Genomic DNA, 21,707 nt, shown 5'->3' with positions numbered 1-21,707 from the left:
ATTATTGCACTGTCACCTCACAGCAAGGACTTGGGCCTGAGCCTTTCTCTGTATGGAGTTTGCATGTTCTCCCTATGTCCCCGTGGGCTTCCTCCCACAGTCCAAAGACATGCATGTAGGCTTATTGAAGACTTTAAATTGCCCATAGGTACAAGATTGTAGGTGAATGGTGAGTGAGTGAAATTTGTGAGCCCTTCGCCTGTCCAAAGTATATTCCTGCCTCTCGCCCAATGCATGCTGGGATAGGCTCCAGCAACCCCCATGACCCTTAAATGTCCAGGATAAGCAGGTATAGATAATAGATGGATAATAATAATAATAATAATAATAATGATACTAATAATAATGATAATAAAGGCAAATATTCAAACACTAATAAAACCACACTAAAAAAGTTAGCGATATGCTAACTCGAAAAATGCTGCAATGTGCTAACATGCAAACACTGAGCAAAAGGCCTTCTGTGGCGTCAGGGCTCCTGCTAAGTGGTGGAAACAGAAGCAGAAGCAGGTGAGGTTTCTGCTCTCAGTTCTACCTCTGTGTCTTTCTAAGGGTACAGCAAGCAAATGAGTCATCCGTGAACAATAAGGAAAACAGTACAAGTAATATATCTTTATTATCAAAAATGTCGGAGTTATCTATATATATATATATAGATAACGTAGATATCATACAATATGCATACACAGTATACCTGTAAACACATTCAAAAAGCTTTGGTACCAAAATTCAGTATTAACATACAGCAATTATACAATGCACATTTATGCATCTAGAGGAGAATGGGTGTATTCATTAGAACAGCTGTGGTTCTTTGTTCAAAACTCAAACTGGAAATGCTTTAAGTGAGCATCGCATTTCCCCCCAAATCCCCACATTTTATTTTCCCTGGAAAAAATGTCAGTGAAGCACAGACAGCAGGAATTTTCAGTACAGCGAGTACAGCTAATTGGCAGGATGTTGCACACCAGGTGCACCTGCGGGAATGAACGCTGATTGGTTCCCGTCGCCGCTCTCCAGGAGCGCGTGCGAAATGAACAACGGGCTGCCCATCGCCAATGCAAAACACTACAGGGATCGGGAGGGAAGATCTGCATCTCCACTTCAGAGGACACTTTCCATATTTACACAAAGATGGTAAATGGTAAATGGACTGCATTTATATAGCGCTTTTATCCAAGGCGCTTTACAATTGATGCCTCTCATTCGTCAGAGCAGTTAGGGGTTAGGTGTCTTGCTCAAGGACACTTCGACATGCCCAGGGCGGGGTTTGAACCGGCAACCTACCGACTACCAGACAATCGGTCTTACCTCCTGAGCTATGTCGCCCCCTAAGGACCTCATGTTGAGTCAGATCCAGCAGATAACGTACCAAATCTGGCAACCTTTCCCTTCCACCCAATCCATGTCTTATACTGTACACTGCCTTTCCCAAGGTTACCCTACTCAATCAGAAAAAGCTCTACTTCTGTAAGAATTAGAATTCTGTTCAAGATTAATATTTGCCTTTGACTTGGACTGACAATTAAATGCAAATTTACATCTTCAAAAACAGTTTAGTGAGTTAGTTGAACTAATTAATCCCTGTACTTTCCATAGATTCCAAACAGCGTTAGTGAAGAAAGAAGTTAACATTTGCATTCAGTCATGAGTAAATTTTAAGGGGAAATCCTGTTGGAAACAAAAACACTTTCAAAAAAGGGTGGGGGTAGTAGATTTACAATGATTGTACCCCAGATTGACATGAAATCTGCATAATTCCACAGCAGACGGTATCAAGGATGGTTGGCATTATCAGTCATTCATCTAATATTATTTTATAATGTTAGTACCGTACCATTACATTTTACACTTAATACGCAGCCAATAATCTCTCCTTACATCACTCTTCTCTCCTGTAAACTTTTAATAAGGCGCACATTTGCTAAATTATGTTTTGAAGTGGTGACTATCTAATTATAATGATAAACAGATTAGGACAAAGATTGCTTTTGATGGCAGCTATACCATACACACATACCATACATTACAGGCTTCTGAGGCATACCCCATACCTATATTAACAGTTACACTCATATCCTTCATAACCTCTCATTTTACCGAAAATACTGCCTGTAATTAATTTTATAATTAATATAATTGATATAATTGATTATAAAGGTGCACTATTGCTTGAAACATAGAAAACATTTCAAAAATATATTTGAAAAAAAATATATGTATGTGTGCATGTCACTAAATTATTTATAGGTTTCAATACACTGACAGTGCATAAATATAATACTGCCATGTTGTGTAATTTCAATGCAATGGCTTTAAATGTAGTTTATACTGGCTGCAGCTACTTCGATTGCCATATTGACTTTCTGGTTGTAAAGAGTTGCTACTGCAGGATCAGCTCACTAAATCAAGCATGGAGTCAGTCAGCCTCTCTAAGTTTCCAAACATAATGCTCTCAGATTGGAAAACGCTTCACTTGACAAACACAGCCGATAAGTATAACAGCACCAACAATAATATATACACAATGGTCAACAGAAAATCAGTAGGAGATTCACATGACCAATCAGCATGCTGAAGGTGTTTTTCATAGAAAGCAGGAGACCTCCTTGTAATTACAGGAGATCCACACAGGAGACCTGGCATTAAAAATGTTTTTAAGTATTTTAATTTTTTGACAAAATACATGTAATTTTGCCTTGGATACATGTGCCTTGGATATTTCCACAAATATAGTGAAAATATTTAGAATAATATTATTACATTTTTATTGAATGTACCTTTAGTTTAAATCAAAGCAGGACATATGGCTCTATACAGGAGGAGAAAAATTAATCGCCAGGTATTGGAGGTCTCCGTATTTCTTGCCATAGCCATGTGGTGCATGGAAAGCTGGCTGAGTAGATGGGGAAAACAATGACAACAACAGTTTTTAGGGCTGATTCTTCTGGACAATGAGAGTTAAAAATGCAGGCAGTTATATGGCACTGACCAAATTGAGCTTTATTCCTTCAAATGCTGTGGACAGACTGACACACACTAAAAATACATGACCAAAATAAATATAAATCATGTCTGTCAGACATAATATGCCATTTCTGTGACTGCACAAAGTGCTTAGAGTTAAAGTTAATAACGTCATTTGAAGCTCAAACTATCAACAACTGTCATTATAGACATAATACAAAATTCAGTATATTAACTACAACTATTGTATAGACAAGTAGTGCCAAATTCGTAGGCCAAACCTACTGCTGTACAATACTCCCTAAAATGTCTTTTGGATATAAAATATGTATGAAAAATGCTATTTGTCAAACAGAGATGCATCAGCATTGAATGAAATCTAAATAAAATTATGCATTATTCAACCTCACCTTTCAAGATGTTTCTGACCGGAACCAAGCTCCACTTCCGTAAAGCATAATCTACTGTACCTCAGAGGAGTATCACATTCCAGGACTATATTACCAGGATTATTGAGGTATGGGCTATATGGTTTAGAAGTTATAAATTGTGCTGCAATGTGTTCCATCAGCCATAAAACCTATGCACAACTTCCTATTTTGTCCAGAACACTGCAAATTTCCCAGAAATACTTAAAATTACATAGCCCATTAATTACTTACCAAGTACACATATTTCTTTTTTATCGGTACTTCATTATATACAAATTGAAACGAATAAATGAAAAATATATTGCAATACTTCTGTAAACTATAATGTATTATATTTGATGGCTATTCACTGTGAATCATTTATTGATTTATTTATTTAATGGTTAATTGACTGAACAATTTCATTTCTCCAGAAGACCTAATTTTACTGCGCATCTTAAATTTTTGGCGTACCCATAATTCTCTCGTACCTTTAATTTGCAAGTGCCATATACATTTTCTCCTGTAACAGAGGTACGCACTGTAAATGAGGGATTTTATGTCCTTGTGCTGCACAGCTCCTACAGGAAGCTCTCTTCTGCTTCAGATGTCCCTGGGTTATCCAGCGTTTTCACTTCCTGGGTGGAGCTCTGATCGGCTTTGTCTTTTGGGGCTGCAGCTAACGCCTCTTGTGGGACATCGGCTACGGCCTCCTGAGGCACTGAATCACCCCTTTCCTCTGGATCCTGGGCACTGTCGCTGGAGAAAGAGGCAAACCTGCTCTTCACTCAGCTATGAACAAAAATCAAATTCATTTAATGGTGTTGATCTATCCTCCAAGCCAAGATAAACAAAAAAATAAAATAAAGACAAGCTATGGGTAGAGAAGGGAATTGCAGGCACACCATATATAATGCGACTCAATGGGAAAAATTAAACCCACCCACTGACAGCTAGCAGCACTGTGATTGGAGGCTATGGCGATGATTCCATGCCACTGCCAATACCTAATCCACAGAGTTCCCTAGACTTGAACTTCATTTATTTAATTATGTTTGAAAGCAGTTGTTCATTCATGGACTAATGCAACTATTCCACTCTCCTCACTTTATCATCCAGCCACTTGCTGTTATTCCCGTTTTCTAAATCATATACATGTGTAATAGCAGTAATATCTATTATTAACTTCAAGAGAACAGTGCATTGCTTTTTTGTGCCCCTGTTATTTTTATTGACTCTTTTTAAGTGCATTGCAGAATCTGCAGAACCCTTCCCTTTTCTCCGTCACATGCTCTCGTTATTTAGGGGACTCAGCGTGGTTCACCACCAGCCCAGCGACTGGGGTTCAGCTTCAACCACTGCTTCTCTAAAGGTTCCGCTTAACCATTTAGCAACTTTTTTTCATGCCGCGGCCTGGGGGAGCCAGTTTGTTGAAATCAGTAGTACAGAGAAATTTTCATCATCGTGTTCGACAAGGCGAGTATAAATACAAAAAATTTGGCTCACAAGACACTTGGGACAATTTGTATAAAACGAAAAGTATAAATATTTATTGCGATTTACATTCCCCTCTTTCCCAGGACTTTATTTTAGAGCAAAAAATAATAATAATAAAAAAAGTTTTAGAATGTATATTTGTGTTTTTCATATAGTTTTAAGCTGCTTGTTGCCATATGTGCTACTTACACTTCATGCTTCAAAAAATAGGTGTTAAAATTATTGATACCCCTGTTTTCCATTTATTTTGCACTCCACTCATAGAGTGCCTTCTTCAGTTCAAATAAAATGGCAAGATGACATTTTTTTTGGCTGATTTTGATGCATGTTTTAGATCACTGTCTTGCAGGAAGACCCATTTTTAGGCTGAGCTTTCTGTGGGGAGTGGGCAATTCCTGCCAAAAATGCCCTGAGCTGCATTTCCCAGTTTTGATGTACTTTAACGTTTTACAAAGGTTTCTAAGGTATACCTTTCAAAGGGAAACCGCTTTTTTTACGAGTGTTTCCCAGACTATACCTTAACAGTTGCCTTAAGGGATACTTCCAAAGGTACGTCGTAAGTTCGAGCTGGCCTTCACTGTGGTGCTGAAAAGTTTATCAATCGATGCCAAGCAAATTGATTGTCATACTTGTAAAGGCTTATGAATGATGTTTTAATATAACAAATGTTGTCATAATCATTTTACATCAACTAATATTGCAGAAGAGGAAGCTATGCCTACTAAAGATCATCTGATAATAACAACTGTCATTATAGACATAATACAAAATTCAGTATATTACCTGCAGCTACTGCATAGACAAGTAGTGCCAAATGCATAGGCAAAACCTATGGTACAATTAAGAAAAACGGTACAATACTCCCTAAAATGTATTTTAGATATAAAATATGTATGAAAAATGCTATTTGTCAAACAGAGATGCATCAGAATTGAATGAAATCTAATCTAATATTGCAGAAGAGGAAGCTATGCCTACTAAAGATCATCTGCTAATAAGAGTCAAAACGAGACCTTGTGATAGTTTCAATCAATAAATGTAGGCTACAAAAAATAAAATGCATCAATCGGGACATATACACCATAGTCTGGGACTTGGAAGCCCAGGAAAAAGGATATAGGCTACATGTGTGTGAATTATTTTGTTCTTATTGAAACAAAGGTCTAATGTTAATTTGTGTTTGTCACACAATGTATAGGCAACTGTAGCAGCATATCCACTGATTCCCGCGGACTTTTCTCTGCAGTGCAAAAATGATCATAGATGAAAGGCAAAAGCACGTCTGTGGAAATTGATCATGATTAATTCTATACTGGGTATGCCTTATGAATAGGCCTACCTGTTAAAATGATATGTTCATCCACCTTGATTTGCTGTTGGATAATCTTAAGTTTAACCAAGAATATAATTATCGGGTTGTTTACTGAAAATCGTAAAACAACATGGTAAGAAAGAAATGTTCTGTAATGACGATATTTACCCAGTGCTATTTTATTTTATATAGGAGGTGTGGGCTAAAGGAAAGGGATGTAGATCATGTGTCTATGTTTGCTCTTTATGAGCCACCGTACCTGAATGTGTGTTTATGGCTAGGCCAATCAACGTGCTTTAGTTCCGCCTTGTTCGGTCATGCAAGTAAACTCACTCAATGTCGGCTTTGCTGACACAGGTTTTATATTCCTAATAAACCAACGGTTCGTTCCAAGTGAGTGTGATCATTGATTCACACACAAACAAACTAATTTCTACAGGGTATGCAGTCAGAAAAGCCATATCCTCGGTAAGCTCCACTACGTAAAAATAATATACGCTTTTTTTTTTCTTCACAAATTGGATTAGTATTATGGATAGGCCCTATACTTTATTACCATCATGATGGGAATAGACAGGTGAAACGACAACATTCTCATGACGTGCTATGCACAGAAACGTTGATTGGATAATTAATTTTCGTAAAGTTAATATTAAACTATCTATGTCATTTTCGCAAGCAGATGTGCTAGCTACTAGATGCGCACTGTAGTACAACAGTCGATTTGAAAGGAAAATGTTGGCATAATAAGGCTAAAACTGTGACAGGATGAGCAGAGCACATCGCTAAGGGACAGCTTGCGAGTGCCTCAGACCACCCTTTAAATGTATACCTTTCAGAAGGTATACCTTAGCTAAGCTATACTCCTCCTATACAACATCAGGAGGATTCGACCATACCTGACGACGCACTCCACCCAGCTGCTCGTCCAGGCTACGGTGACCTCTCGCCTTGATTACTGCAACTCTCTCCTTGCAAACCTGCCAGCTTGTGCCATACAGCCACTGCAGATGATTCAGAATGCCGCTGCCCGACTCATCTACAACCTCCCCAAATTCTCCCACGTCACTCCTCTGCTGCGATCACTTCACTGGCTACCGGTCGCTGCCAGGATCCGATTCAAAGCCCTGACCCTTGCCTACACTGCCGCCAACAGGACAGCCCCCATCTACTTGCAGGACATGACTCAATTCTATGTGCCTGCTCGACCACTCCGCTCTGCGGCAGCAGGGCGTCTTGCAACCCCTCCCACCCGCCCAAAGGGATCACAGAGCTTCTCCACCCTAGCTCCCCAGTGGTGGAACGAACTCCCCGTCCCTCTCCGAACCTCCCCCTCACTATCCATCTTCCGCCGTGGCCTGAAGACTCATCTCTTCAGACTATACCTAGAATAACCACCACCACGCTGTGTATATATATATTAAAAAAAAAAAAAAAAAAAAAAACCTTTTTCCTGTCACTTGTTACATGTTGCCCCATCCCTGCACTTCTTGGTAAATTGTATTTGTCCTAATACTCTAGCTTATTCTTCTGCCTAGTTTGGCTTTGCAGATGTTAGACCAGGATAGTGTTCTTTGTTCTCGGCTAGAAATAGCTTTACAAAATAAGTAATTGTACCTTACTGAACCCGTGTTCAGCAGTTGTCTACGATCATGAAAATGCACTTTTTGTACGTCGCTTTGGATAAAAGCGTCTGCTAAATGAATGTAATGTAATGTAATGTAATCTAAGGAGGCGCTGGGAAACAGCTCGAGACCTAAAGGAAGACCTTAAGGTATACCTTACGACGCACGTAGAGCTAAGGAGACTCTGGGAAACGCAGCCCTGGTCGTTTCAGGAGTTCATGATTCCACTGACCTTAACAAGAGCCCCAGGACCAGTCAATGCATACAACCCCATAACACTGAAGATCCAATATATTTTGTATGGCATCCTTTTTCAACATAAGTGTCTCTGTTCAAAAAAGCACTTGATACAGTCAAGTGGAATATCCTTTTTGCTTCTTTGCACGTTTTTTGGAGAATCATTCATTCACTGGATAATGATTCTATCCAACTCACCTATGGCCAACACTAATGAACTAACATCACAAGTTTCATACTACACAGTGGTACTTGGCAAGGATGGCCACTCTCTCCTTCCCTGTTTTCATTGAACTGCTAGCTGCTGCAATTTGACAGAATGGCAACATCAAAAGGAATCCAAACTCCAAGTACGCTATGTAAAATCAGTCTTTATGCAGATGATGTGCTACTCCATTTACAAGATCCACATAATTCTATTCACAAAGCCATCAAACTTGCCAGTACATATTCCATAAATTCCATAAATCTACAATACTACCTCGTATGTATGGAATGCCACAACAACATCCCTTACCTTATCCAAGGGCAACAATACTTATCTGGGGATCAATATTCACACCACACTGTCAGAATAATTTAATCTTAATTTCTATCCATTACTCAGAACAACAGGCGATGACTTACTCCGATGAATGAATCGACCACTTTCTCTCATTGGCAGAACTGCAACAATCAAAATGATAATCTTACCTAAAGATTACTAGAAAAACAAAAGAATCAATAGCTTACTTGTTTGTTTGTTTTGTTTAAATAAAAGCATCTCCTAAATTGATGTAATAAATGTACTTAATTATATTTATTGTAATATATATATATTTTTTACAAATCTTTTACACAACAACAAACAGCACTTGTAAGTTGTGAGTGGAAACTAAAAGGAGGAAGCCTCTTGTTTTCGTGCGCCAGGCCAGGCCAGAGTGTTTGTGTGCTGGAGATCTGTGCCATAGGAAGCGTCTGACCCAGGGTATTTTTATCACCCATCTGGCTGTGCGGTATTGAGCAACGCTGCTGCTGGTGCTGTTGCTGCAGCCGTTTCAGTCACGCCGAGCTCTGTTTCCTGTGCCTCCCTAAACACGGGCCCTCACTGCTACACGTGCACCACAGCCATCACACCTTCTGCCCCCCCCCTCCGCTCCCCGCACACGAGAGCCACCGCACCTCCTGCCCCCCCTGCTCCCTGCATATGAGAGCCACCACACCTCCTGCCCCCCCTGCTCCCTGCACATGAGAGCCATCGCACCTCCTGCCCCCCCTGCTCCCTGCACATGAGAGCCATCGCACCTCCTGCCCCCCCCGCTCCCCGCACATGAGAGCCACCACACCTCCTGCCCCCCCCACTCCCCGCACATGAGAGCCATCTCACCTCCTGCCCCCCCGACATAGGCACGCACTCCTGCCCTCCTGACATGAGAGCCACCGCACCTCCTGCCCCCCTGCTCCCTGCACATGAGAGCCACGCACCTCCTGCCCCCCCGCTCCCGCACACGAGAGCCACCGCACCTCCTGCCCTCCCTGCACATGAGAGCCACCGCACCTCCTGCCCCCCTGCTCCCGCACATGAGAGCCACCGCACCTCCTGCCCCCCTGCTCCCTGCACACGAGAGCCATCGCACCTCCTGCCCCCCCCTGCTCCCTGCACATGAGAGCCACCGCACCTCCTGCCCCCCCTCCCCGCACATGAGAGCCACGCACCTCCTGCCCCCCCCCTCCCGCACATGAGAGCCACCGCACCTCCTGCCTCCCTGCACATGAGAGCCACCGCACCTCCTGCCCCCTGCTCCCGCACATGAGAGCCACCGCACCTCCTGCCCCCCCTGCTCCCCGCACTGAGAGCCACGCACCTCCTGCCCCCCCTGCTCCCTGCACATGAGAGCCATCGCACCTCCTGCCCCCCCTGCTCCCTGCACACGAGAGCCATCGCACCTCCTGCCCCCCTGCTCCCTGCACATGAGAGCCATCGCACCTCCTGCCCCCCTGCTCCCTGCACACGAGAGCCATCGCACCTCCTGCCCCCCTGCTCCCCGCACATGAAGCCACGCACCTCCTGCCTCCCCTGCTCCCTGCACATGAGAGCCACCGCACCTCCTGCCCCCCCGCTCCCGCACAGAGAGCCACCGCCTCTGCCCCCTGCTCCCCCGAGGCCATCGCACCTCCTGCCCCCCTTGCTCCCCGCACATGAGAGCCACCGCACCTCCTGCTCCCCCCCTGCTCCCCGCACATGAGAGCCACCGCACCTCCTTTTTTCGGATTATTTATTTGCTCAGATCTCACGGAAGGTGGCACATGAGCACTGTGAAAGTGAAACAAGGTTAGAGGAGACCTTGTCTGCTTTTTAAATTTTTCAGTGGATTTAAAAAAAAATTATTTTTGGAGGATCTCAAATGTAACTTTCAACCCATAATGAGGGGTGGATATCAATCAGCTCCTTAAATTCCCCCAGAATTCAATAGTCCCAGGGTAGGGAACTAGTCTTGAAACTGAAAGGTCACACCTTTGATTCCCTGGTAGGACACTGCCATTGTACCCTTGAGCAAGGTACTTTGATTCAGTGTATATCCAGCAGTATAAATGGAGGAAATGTAAAAAATGCCAAATGTTGTGTAAGTCGCTCTGCAGAAGAACGTCTTCTAAATGCCTGTAATGTAATGTAAGGCCTATATTCCAAGCACATAGGGGCAGGCACTTTTGTGGTGTTCTGTTCTGTATTCATGCAGGATCATGGCCGTACCACAGGAGGCTTTCTGTGAGCATGTCCGGCACCTCACTGCTCTCCTCAGGTTTGACGTCGGGGATGGGAATGATGTAATCAGCACTCGGGACCCCCGCCGCCTCTGTCTCTCCCTGCTCCACCTCGGCATCGTCCTCGCCGGAGTCGCACGTTGATGACATCACAGCCGCAGGCTGACGGGGCTTGGCGCGCACCACAGCCGGGTGGTCACTGTTCAAGAAGCTCTCGTTCACCTGAACATATTTCTGCGACGAGACAGAAGAGAGCTGAGAAACCCGTGAAACCGAGGTTCAGAAATTCACTTTGATTTATTTATTTCGCTCAGCCTGACCATGTAAAGAAAATGAGTTACCTTTCTATAGCACTCGGTCAACATGTTCCCCATGGCATGTACCAGGAAGGAAAAGTCTGGCCTTCTCTCATATTTCTCCTCCCAGCATTTTTGCATAATATCATAACTGGAAGACAGAGAAGTTAATGGTTTGGTTTCTCCTTTTTCTAAAGTTGACATTTACACATGCCCTAAAGACGATGTTTAATAGGTCAGTCTTATGTGACTGTGAAAGTGCTACAGTACATAGCTGATTGACAGTTGTTTTATTCCTTTTTTATATTAAAGGCATAGTTTACTTTCAGGATTTATTAGTTGTATTGTATATTTTACTGTCTTACTGTCTAACCTACTGTCACTGTACAAGGTGCTTTAAAGTTTCTTGAAGTAACACAGAAAAACAGTGTGGGTCAATAGAAAACATACACTAAAACGTCAAAAAAAGCGAAAAAAATTAACTATCCTTGTACGTGTTCGGGTTAATTAATTTTTTTAAAGTATATTTTGGGTTATGGTTAGAAGCCAGGGTTACATGTAGAAGCAGAGTTAGACTTAAGGCTAAGGTAAAAGCCAGGAAAAGGTCATTCAAACTACCTGTGTAATTACAGAGACTACAAAATCCTGTTTCACACTAATTAATTAAAAATAAGGTGTGCATAAAATGTTATTACATATTAGTTACTTGGTAGTTACAATATAATTGAATAAGGACAAAATCTACTGAAAATAAAATGTAACCAGCATTAAATTGTGTATTGTGGATCGATGTTCTCTCATTTAAGATGCAATGTAAATGTAGAAGAAAATCTAGTGTAAGGTCAAAAGAGGGAGAGGGAGGGGGGCACAAGCTGAGCAGGCCTCACATTTCGTCTGCAGCATGGGGGGGCTTTGCCATCCTATAGCCACTCTTCAGAGCACTGTAGAATAATTCATTCATGGGGAGGTCAGGGTATGGTGTTCCTCCTACAGACAGAGAAAGTAAACAGCCAGTAGGGGTGAAACTCAGCAGTTATACTACTTATTTGCTCATCATACTATCCTGGAATTTTTCATGGCCCAGTTCAAGCGATGGTGCTATGTATCCTTTCTCCTATTTACTATTTTCTGCTGTTTAACAAGGTATTGTTCAGCCAAACCCAACTTTCTTTCTTTTTTTCCCACAAAGATCTGGAAGACCCCCACCCCCCCAAATAAAAAAATGTGTTTATGGATCCTTCAATGCAAAGGGTGGCAAAGTATCTTTGAAGTAGTAATCAATTATGAATGATTCATTTGATTTTTAACAAATATTTTAGGTCATTTGTCATCTGCATCGCCTCCATGGAGGAATGTATTCTTGTTTCTTCTAACTCACCAGCTATGAGGACTAGCAAGTGGGTTCAAGCTATTATTATTATTATTATTATTATTGTTAGTTTTAGTAGTAGCAGCAGCTGTAATTTCATGCTTAGTTTCATTTAATCAGAGTAATTATTATTACTTGCAAGTTTGCATGTAGCATACATATCATAGACACTGATGTACTGAATGAATTTATCAGTGAACGAATCCGCATAGCGAACGGAATCAAAGGATTGAAAAGTCCCCAAAAGGAACTGAAATATCCACCACTAATTTGACATATATTTACTGAAGTGGTTGTTCCATTTGCATTGGTCAGGAGGAAGCTTCTCAGTGGATGTGTAAAAGTTAAAAAAAAACAAACAAACTGGGAAACCACAGAACACACAGCAGGCTGTTATTTCAAAACTGCACATAACTTAGAGCAAACCTGGCACAAATATGACTATGAAATTCATATATTGCTCTTCTCATTGGAGTAAGCAATGTCACAGCAGAACACGTTCTCATCCCAACTCGTCAAATATTGCAGCTTGGGCAAGGACTGTTCTTGTCACTATTCGACGCGTTGGATAGACTTGGCGTCTTCGGTTGATGAGCTCGGTAGCCCATTGAATACTAGGCTACTGAAATAAACTGCATCACCCAGCATGCATTAGCCTAGGTTTATGTTGATGTTTCATAATTTTCCGTGTAGCCTATTGTATAAAAATGACATCACTTCTGTTATATTTCGGTATATGTGTATGTGATTTTAAGTAATTAAATTCGAATAGGTCACAATACTATTGATTATCTACAAATACAATCTCCAAATTTGCGCTGAGGTTCAGGCTACTCTCTGTCCATAGCGTCAAAATCCGCCAAAGTGGTAATTCAATTCAATGGGCTACCTAACTCGTCAACCGAAGACGCCCAAGTCTATCCAACGCGTTAAATAGTGATGAGAAGAGCCCTTGCCCAAGCTGCAATATTTGACGAGTTGGGATGAGAACGTGTTGCACAGCAATATCATAACAGTTTAACAGCTTTCATTATGAGATGCTACATAATTCCTCAGTTCCTCAGCCCTGGTGTTCAAGTGCTGTGTTCCCCTGTTGCTCGGATACATGCCCAGAGTGAATATCTCCCACAGGAGGATGCCGTAAGACCAGACGTCGCTCAAGGTCGTGTACAGGTTGTGGAAGATGCTCTCCGGCGCCATCCACTTCAAAGGCAGGAATGTCTGGAGTTGGAGATCAAATGCAAAGAAATTGAAGAATCAAGATGCTAAGTCGAAATGTCAGTCTTATTTAAATTAACACGCTTTATTTTGTGTGAGTGCTCCAGTGACTACTTTGGGTAGTCTCTCTGAAGACCTTGGGCATATTTTTGTTACATACACTGCCCCATACTGAGAGCACCATCTCTCTTTTATAAGCTTTGACTGTTGCGCATCTCAATTTCAGATACTGCATACATTTTAATACTCACATATTTATGATACTCAAATTATCATATTCTGAAGGATTGCTGTATACCTTATGACATCGCAAAAAGACCTTTCCACAGTCACAGCTTGGTGCTCTCCATGTGGTCATTCCCATCTAATTTGATTGTCATATATTGCACTCACGCTGCCCTTGGAGATGTAGTTGGAGTCGTTCATGATGTCCCGGGCCAGCCCAAAGTCACAGATCTTCACCAGCTTCCCTTCACAGATGAGCACGTTCCTCGCGGCCAAATCGCGATGGATGCACTGCGTGGTCACCCACAGACAGCAGAATAAAGGCCAGAAGAAGCAAGAACGCTCTACTAACAGCTGAAAGCCCTCTCAGAAGTCTTTTACGATGCTGCCAGTGAAAACAGCAAAGAGACAGAAGTAATGATGTGGAAATAATCTGTATTGTTTTCCTTATCTCTGTTTTTTTCTTGAGCCCTAGAAACTTCAGGGACTTGGTCTCTCTGCCAAGGCAGATTTTTATCTTATGTAAGAAGCTAGATTGCATGGTTTAAAGTATCTTAACACAGACATGCATCATTGATATTTTTAGGTAGTGTCAGGGTTCTGTTGTCTTCCCCCTTGTTGTTCTCTGTTGGGCCGCCAGAGGGCGGCACCTCTGTTTTTTGTTCTGTTAATTGTCTTATTGGTTCTAATTATCTAATTATTAGTTGCGTTTTGTCTCGTGTTCCCCTCCCTCTCTGTGGCTTGATTGTTCATCGTGCCCTCCTGTGTCTCGTCTGCATCTTTCTATTTAAGCCTCCCTCTCCCCAGACGCAGGCGCTGGAATCTTTTGGTTTGCTACCTGCCTGTTTGTTCCGGTGACCTGTTTGTTCCTGTTCCTGCCTGTTTCCCGTTTACCTGTTGTTTGCCTGCCTGTGCCCTACCTGCCCTGTTTTCCCTCGTTTTTGGATTTTGTATTTTTGTTTTCTTGTGAATTTTTGAGGTTTTTGTTGTTTGTAATTTTCGCCCTGCGAAGCTCTTTGTTCCGTGTTTTAGTTTATTAAAGTCTTGTTTTCCCCATTTTTGGACTTTCGGTTTTTTACTCTGCGTTTGGGTCCATTCCCGCACCCAGCCTGACAGGTAGGTCTTTGTGGCGGTTCTGTCACAATGTACCAACAATTTTTTTTTTTTTTTCTTTGTGCTTGCCATGTGTAGCTAAGGCTTGCAAATACAGCCTGCAAGTATGTCTGTGTTATGATACTTTTAAGCATTAAAGTGGAAACAAATTAATGCATGAAGAAAACATTGCTTGGGCCCCTCATTAACAATTTTCTTTATGCATTAATGTGTTTCCACATAAATTCTTAAAAGTATCTTAACACTGACATGTATCATTGATGTTTGCAGGCTGTCTGCATGGCAGTTCTGTGACATACGTTTTTAGATGCCAGGAAATCCATTCCTTTGGCCACTTGGTAACTGAAGCCCACCAGGTCCGCGTAGCTGAGGATGGGAGAGTCGCTGATGACCAAGGCCACATTTTCTTTCCCTGGGTCTGCAGGATTGGGAAACAGGAAGTGGTCGAAACAGGAAGTGGTCACATGAGCGAGAATGTGGGGACGCTAGAGAACACACCTTTACACTGTTCGCTGTTGGAAAAACATGATTTTCACCTTTCCATATTTGGTAAGGCTCATCAGCAGTTTTCCTAGTAGTGTTTTATTTGGAATGATTGCATTCCTACTCTTTACATGAAGTTATTTTAACTTTAAATTCACTAAATTATTAATTAAATTAACTTTTACCTTCCATTTTCATGATCAAATGTATGAATGTAATCCCATTAAACAGAATGACAGTGACTTAATACTAAGTGCACAGAAGTAACTGGTCTGCTTTTGCTTGGTGACCCTTCCTAATATTGAAAGATCATGTAGAACAGTCATAAACTGGTTCAGGGCAGCCATCTTGTCATAGTCCACTCTCAATGGCCCTTTTCTGTGCGTGTGTACTGAAGCAGCACTGTGCCTTGTGGAGGTCACAATTTACTAAAATTTCACAAGCATTCAGACCTCTGTTGCACCAAGCAAATGTGTGCTGTCATCAGCAGAGTCCAGTGACCCAGAGATTCTGCCTTAAAAGTATGTCACGTCCCCCCTGAAGCCCCAACATTTGTGTGCCATGATTCAGAGAGCAGATTTAGCTTCCCTTTTTTTCCCCTATCCAAAAGAATTTCAAAATCTGACACGCTTCAGCACAAGCTGAATGGTGAAATAAGCAGAAATTCTCCAAATAACTGGTTATTGTTCTTTTTCCATCCATTACCTATCCCTGCTTATCCTGAGCAGTGTTGCAAGGGAGCTGGAGTCTATCCCAGTGTCCATTGGTCAAGAAGCAGGATGGATAATAACAATGAGTGTAGCAAAAAGTAATCTATGCAAATTCACATATAAACCTGCATTTTAAAAAAAACTCAGGATAGTTTCAAAATGGTCACAGGTCAGCCTATACTAGTCTATAAAATATGTGCATCCACAAAAGAGCCACATTTATTCCTGAAGTTTATCCACCTTGGCCGTGGGGGTTGTCCTGCTGGTAAGGAGTTTCGTAGACGGCGGGCTCCAGGTCGACGTATCTGACGTTAGGGGTCAGCTCCTGCATGGCCACGTACTCCATGCTGTCTTCCTGTCTCATGTCCATGTATCCCCCATCGCACTCGTTGCCAAGAGACGCGTCACTAAGGGGAAAATACACTCATTTCATTTCGGCCATTTTATTTCATCGAAAAATATACTTTGTGATGAAGCCTCGTGTACTCATATCCACTGTCACACATTGGTGCTCAGTGACACTCGGTGGGTTTACATGATGTTTGAAAAAGTCGATTTATTGTTTTAGTCCGGCTAAAACTGGACTTTTAAAAATCATGTAAACATTGTAGTCCGAAAGAAATCGTACGAAGTCGATTCTTTCAGATTCGGACTAACATACCTAGATAATGTGGTTGAGGGGTCGATTTACTATGGCATATATATGATTCAATAGGCCAAAAATTTGCCAAGGTTTTCTGCACATGTTCCGTAATTTACATAGCAAATATACACTCACTGTGGCCAAGCGGAATCGAGAACGTTTCAGAAAATATATAACTTTAAAAGATTTAATTCAATCTTCTACTGGGACTTTTGCCAGTTATTGAGGGTGTGACAGAAAATGTCGGTGCTGCTGACTATAATCAAATGTTTTTCACATGTACCGTTCGATTGAGCAAGTACCATTCAAAGTACATGTTTATTGGTTAGTGCTGTCCGATTGTGCTAGCTACTTCACATTAACCTTGTAAGGCAATCAATAAAGGCTAACAACACAGTACCACTTAATTATTGTCACTTCTATCACCACTGTAATGAACTAAAAAAAGGCGACAAACAACCTTTTCTGTGAGAAATGCATTGTCGAGCTCACGCGCATACACTACTGGTAACATTCTAAAGCTCCGTTTTGCCCTCCCTAATTCCATGGAGAAAAAAACACATTTCTGGACGGATGAGGAGATCAACTTCATGCTATCGCAGCTAAAGGAGTTAAATATCCTAAAATACGTGGATGGAAGAAAAACGTGGAATGGCAAACTATTCGAAAAAGTTGTGACACATTTGGAGGAGCAGGATTTATAAGAAGCCTTCGTCAGACACACCTCGGTCAATAAATCGATTCTTTCCGAGTCATGTATATTGGGACAACAACAATAATCCAATTAAATCTCATTTTTGGCCAAATCAAGCTATTAATATAGATCAATTTCAACTGTGCATGTAAACGTACTGACTGAGACTGACTGACTGACTGAGGAGAGACTGAGGAACAAATCCATAAAAAATGGACACAAACAAAAGGGTTCCAACGGTCAGTAAAGGGTTATGGCATAGCATAAGCAGACTTATACTCGTACAAGGCCAGGTTGGTGTCAATTGTTTCTTAACAAAGTGATAATGTGTGGAATGTTCTAGAATGGCTTCTCAGATTTACATTTTGTAATTTCAATATCTGCAAATCAAGTTACAGAGAAAGATTTAGGACTAATAGATTGTGTTGGGGGAATGAGGATTTAAAAGGGATAGTTCCTTGGATTAAAAAACAAACAAAAACAAATCAGTGTTAGTGTCTGTTTTGATTGCCCCTGATAGTTTTTGTGTGCGACAAAAGATGTTTCAGATATTTAAAGAGGTTTCAGGTGGCCTGATAGCATAACAACAGCTGCTATTGGGCATTTGGGGTTTTGTGGTCCAAAGCAAAAAAAAACAGACTTCAAATAACCACAAATCAGCTCATGTCAAAGCAGAGATATTAAGCCTCCAGTGGTTTATGCAGGTTCATTTCTTTTCTTTTTTGAAGCTATGTTCTATGGCACATGCAACCAGAGACCACTGCACTCCACCACAATATATATACAGTATATTAAAACGCAGCTAAATTCATCTGTTCATATCCTCCGAGTCTATAAACATAATGTCACTGTAAAGGCTGTTTGAAATTGAACTTGATGTGCTACTGGGATTAATCTTCAACAAACACTTCAAGCAACTCCAGAGCAGCTTCACCATGTGATGCTATGAGAATGAACCTATTCAAACGTTCAGCTTCTACCAGCACAACATCGCTGTACGAGCTGCTCTGGCACTGCTTCAAGTGTTCCCTGGGGTAACCCTCAAACGCCGGAGTCTCTGCTTTGGCCTGTGACGGAGCCAGGACTCACTGGAGTCACTGGTTCCACGCAGCACACGGGCGCAGGGCGGCGGCCTTGCCTTCGTCCATGGCCCTCAGTTGCACAGTTGCCGCCGTTGCTGGGACTGATGTCCGCGTCTCTGCGGCTTTTGTCCGCGTGGCACTGCAAGAAGGTGTGCTTGTTCCGATGCAGGTAGTCTACCAGGTCTCCATAGCGACAGAACTCAGTAATCAAGTAGATTGGGCCTTTTTGAACAGGAGAAAGAGAGAAAAAAAACTTTAAGGTTACACACAGTATACTTTTTGAGTAACAATGTGCAGGAAATCTTAACCTATGAAAATAAAGTGTATGTTTTTTTTTACTGAATAAACCATTAATGAACCCATCTGTCTGAAATGGCTTTACATCTACCAGTTTATAGCCAAGGATAAAGAAAGCAGCTGTAATGTCATTAAGTGCAGTCTGTGTGTCTACCAGTCTACCTGTCAGGTGGTCTACTGATGATTTATCCGTCTCATTCTGTAGTAATCCCTATCTCTTTCCCCCTTTCTCTCTATCTACCTGGCTTTGTGCAGGCTCCCAGTAGGTTCACAACATTGAGATGGGGCCCCAGATGACTCATAATCTTCAGCTCTGACATCAGGGCCTGGGTTTCACTTCTGCTCGCCGTCGCTATGGGCGACGGATACACGGGGTACAGGGATTAAAGAGCGCACGCTTGAAATGTGATGAAATGGTTAAAAATACATGAAGTCACAGACAAGAAAAAATAATTTTTTTACTGCAAATAATCAGAATGGTAGGGGTCGTACATTTGAGCATTTTCACTGCCACTTTGGTGCTGGCCTGAGAATGACTAAGGCCATACGCCGTTGCCTCGACGACCCTGCCAAACGCCCCAGAACCCAGAGTGCGACCTGGAATAATAAAAAAGAAAATAAAAAGTGAATGAAATTCAAATATAACTTTAAGACTTGGTACAGTACTGTGACATTAAAGCTTCACCTATTTATTGACACCGCTCAGAAAAAGTTTACACATATAATACAATCAAATTCCACAGTAAGAAAAATTGGGACTGTGTCTGTTTGTATGCTGGGTGTTCAAGTTTCCATAATTTCCCATACATTTAACAAAATCACAACCTCAGATTGACTTCCAAAGCTCAATGACCTGGTTTTAAAGTCGAGCCCCAAACCATTTTGCCGCACTTCAATTGATCAGATTTTTCAATATTGAATGCAGAACTTTATTCCCCTCGGATTTCCTGGGGTACAGAAGAGTGACCTGACCCAGAATGAGGCTGTCTCGGGGCACCTCCCATGCGGAGTCATAGGGCAGGTGCGTGGGGTCCACGTAGACATACTCGTGGCCACTGGAGCCCACAGACTCGATAACCTTCCACCGGACTTCATAGCGTGGTTTCTGAAGCAAACAGAGAAGACGCCTCCACTAATGCCACTGCTATACTGTGTATTAGTAATGCTAAAAGAGTAAGTATAAGCTTAAAGTTCCAACCATGTGCTGTCAGAACGCCATCATATTAGTGCTGACGTTCTCTCAGTGACAGGCAGTGTTGAGCCAGAAATTAACACATCTCAGCTTATCATTTTGGAACATCTTGCCAACTTTGGCTACATAAAGAATTATAGCTACTTAGTAAGATGGCTAACTGGACAGATGCTACACCTACTTGCATGCAAAAACAAAACAGTCTGAAAGTTAAATAGCTAGGCAATTTACCTCATTTACAAAGCATCAATCTGTGGCTAATGTTAGCCAGCCAGCATGACACTGTCATAAAGTTAACTTGCTAGCTATTTGGCTTGTAACAAATGTTCACTACCTAATTAGACACCACTAGTTATTCTGCTAGATAAATACCACCCAGCTTCACCAACTTAACTAGCTAATGCTAGTGATGAGAGATGTTTTTAATGCGCTGACATCTACCATGAATGAGGCTGGTTGTGATTTCTGGCTCAACTTCAGCCGACGCTGATAAGCGCATGTGTTGTATGACAGTTTCCTAAAATGTACATTTTTTTATAATCAAATTTGTCACCCGCACCACCTGTTGAACAAATATCCTCTAAGCAGAACACTATAATATAATATAATATAATATAATATAATATAATATAATATAATATAATATAATAGGGCCCAGTGGTGCATGAGTTCACGCTTACCTTCCGCCACACTGCAATGAGGATAATGATGAAAATCACAACGAGGACCACCAGCGATAAGACCGTGGCCAGTACCGCCACCTGAGAGAACAGAGCTGAGAGAAGAGGAGGGCAGAACGTCCATAACCATAGACACCCATGAGAGGTCCAGTCAACCAGTCCAGTCAACCAGTCAACCAGCAAGACGTCCGCCATTTTAGAAGCCTCACAGGCATCTTGGGAGACAGTGAGAGGTACACAACTTGTGGCGGTTATGCAATTTACAGGCTGTCCACACTTAAGTGTAAAGAGGGTGTACTGCACATTATGGGTGCTTTTATTGACTGAAACCTCAAGCCATCTGTTGGGTCATTGGTATTTTCTAAAAGCTGTATTTCTTAGTCTGTGATGCCATGATGTCTGGAGGCCGATAGTATCTTATCATGATTCCAGTACAGTTTGTACAAATAGGCTAATAATAGAACAGCTAGCAGGAGTGGGAGATCACTAACTACTCAAGTCAACAAATTTGCTAATTCGATAATGGTGGGATGTCCAACACGAGTTATTTGAGAGGTGTCACAAATACGTCTTATGTTTTTGTCTGCTGTATCAGTCTTGATCAAAGCTTGATCAATGGAAAGGACTCTGGGAACTCTTTTGAACCCAGGGTGTGAATCATATCATCAGTTGCCTATGGCCTTTGACCCTGCCTTAATTATAAAAATCACCTTATCTTGAAAAAACATCATTTTTCAGTGTCAAGGTCGACAGTTAATATGCTCACCTGTCATCACGTGGCGAGGATATTAGCGTGAATTTTAGCCTCGAAAATGGTATTTCCCACATCAGTCTCACAAGGCTCTTTTATGAACTGTGTACGAGTCTTGTGTAGAAGATTCATGTAAGTGCCATACAAATCCCTCTTGAATCCTG

The 21,707-nt window shown here is 41.8% G+C and overlaps 2 protein-coding genes across 4 annotated transcripts in view; one reads left to right on the top strand and one right to left on the bottom strand.

The window, feature by feature from the left end:
* The window catches only part of cd74b (CD74 molecule, major histocompatibility complex, class II invariant chain b), a 102,956-nt gene extending 98,078 nt beyond the window's left edge, over nt 1-4,878 (top strand). The window contains exon 5 of the mRNA XM_064351853.1: nt 4,706-4,878. Within this exon, the coding sequence (XP_064207923.1) occupies nt 4,706-4,863 (158 nt within the window). The 3' untranslated portion in view covers nt 4,864-4,878. The remainder of the gene's footprint in view (nt 1-4,705) is intronic.
* Nucleotides 593-21,707, bottom strand: part of LOC135263605 (platelet-derived growth factor receptor beta-like) — a 40,550-nt gene continuing 19,435 nt past the window's right edge. For 2 of the 3 annotated variants that reach the window (XM_064351848.1, XM_064351850.1), the window contains exons 11-23: nt 20,793-20,887; nt 19,893-20,025; nt 19,413-19,517; nt 19,162-19,272; nt 18,680-18,845; nt 16,445-16,611; nt 15,311-15,429; nt 14,067-14,189; nt 13,565-13,676; nt 11,974-12,073; nt 11,132-11,237; nt 10,780-11,024; nt 593-4,136 (exon numbers count right to left, since the gene is read on the bottom strand). In XM_064351848.1, the coding sequence (XP_064207918.1) occupies nt 3,959-4,136; nt 10,780-11,024; nt 11,132-11,237; nt 11,974-12,073; nt 13,565-13,676; nt 14,067-14,189; nt 15,311-15,429; nt 16,445-16,611; nt 18,680-18,845; nt 19,162-19,272; nt 19,413-19,517; nt 19,893-20,025; nt 20,793-20,887 (1,760 nt within the window). In that variant the 3' untranslated portion in view covers nt 593-3,958. The remainder of the gene's footprint in view (nt 4,137-10,779; nt 11,025-11,131; nt 11,238-11,973; nt 12,074-13,564; nt 13,677-14,066; nt 14,190-15,310; nt 15,430-16,444; nt 16,612-18,679; nt 18,846-19,161; nt 19,273-19,412; nt 19,518-19,892; nt 20,026-20,792; nt 20,888-21,707) is intronic. The other variant, XM_064351849.1, reaches the window with a different exon arrangement.

This window comes from Anguilla rostrata, chromosome 9 (assembly GCF_018555375.3).
Source record: "Anguilla rostrata isolate EN2019 chromosome 9, ASM1855537v3, whole genome shotgun sequence".
In the NCBI taxonomy this organism is placed as follows: Eukaryota; Metazoa; Chordata; class Actinopteri; order Anguilliformes; family Anguillidae; genus Anguilla; species Anguilla rostrata.
This window is presented reverse-complemented; position numbering and strand designations above follow the sequence as displayed.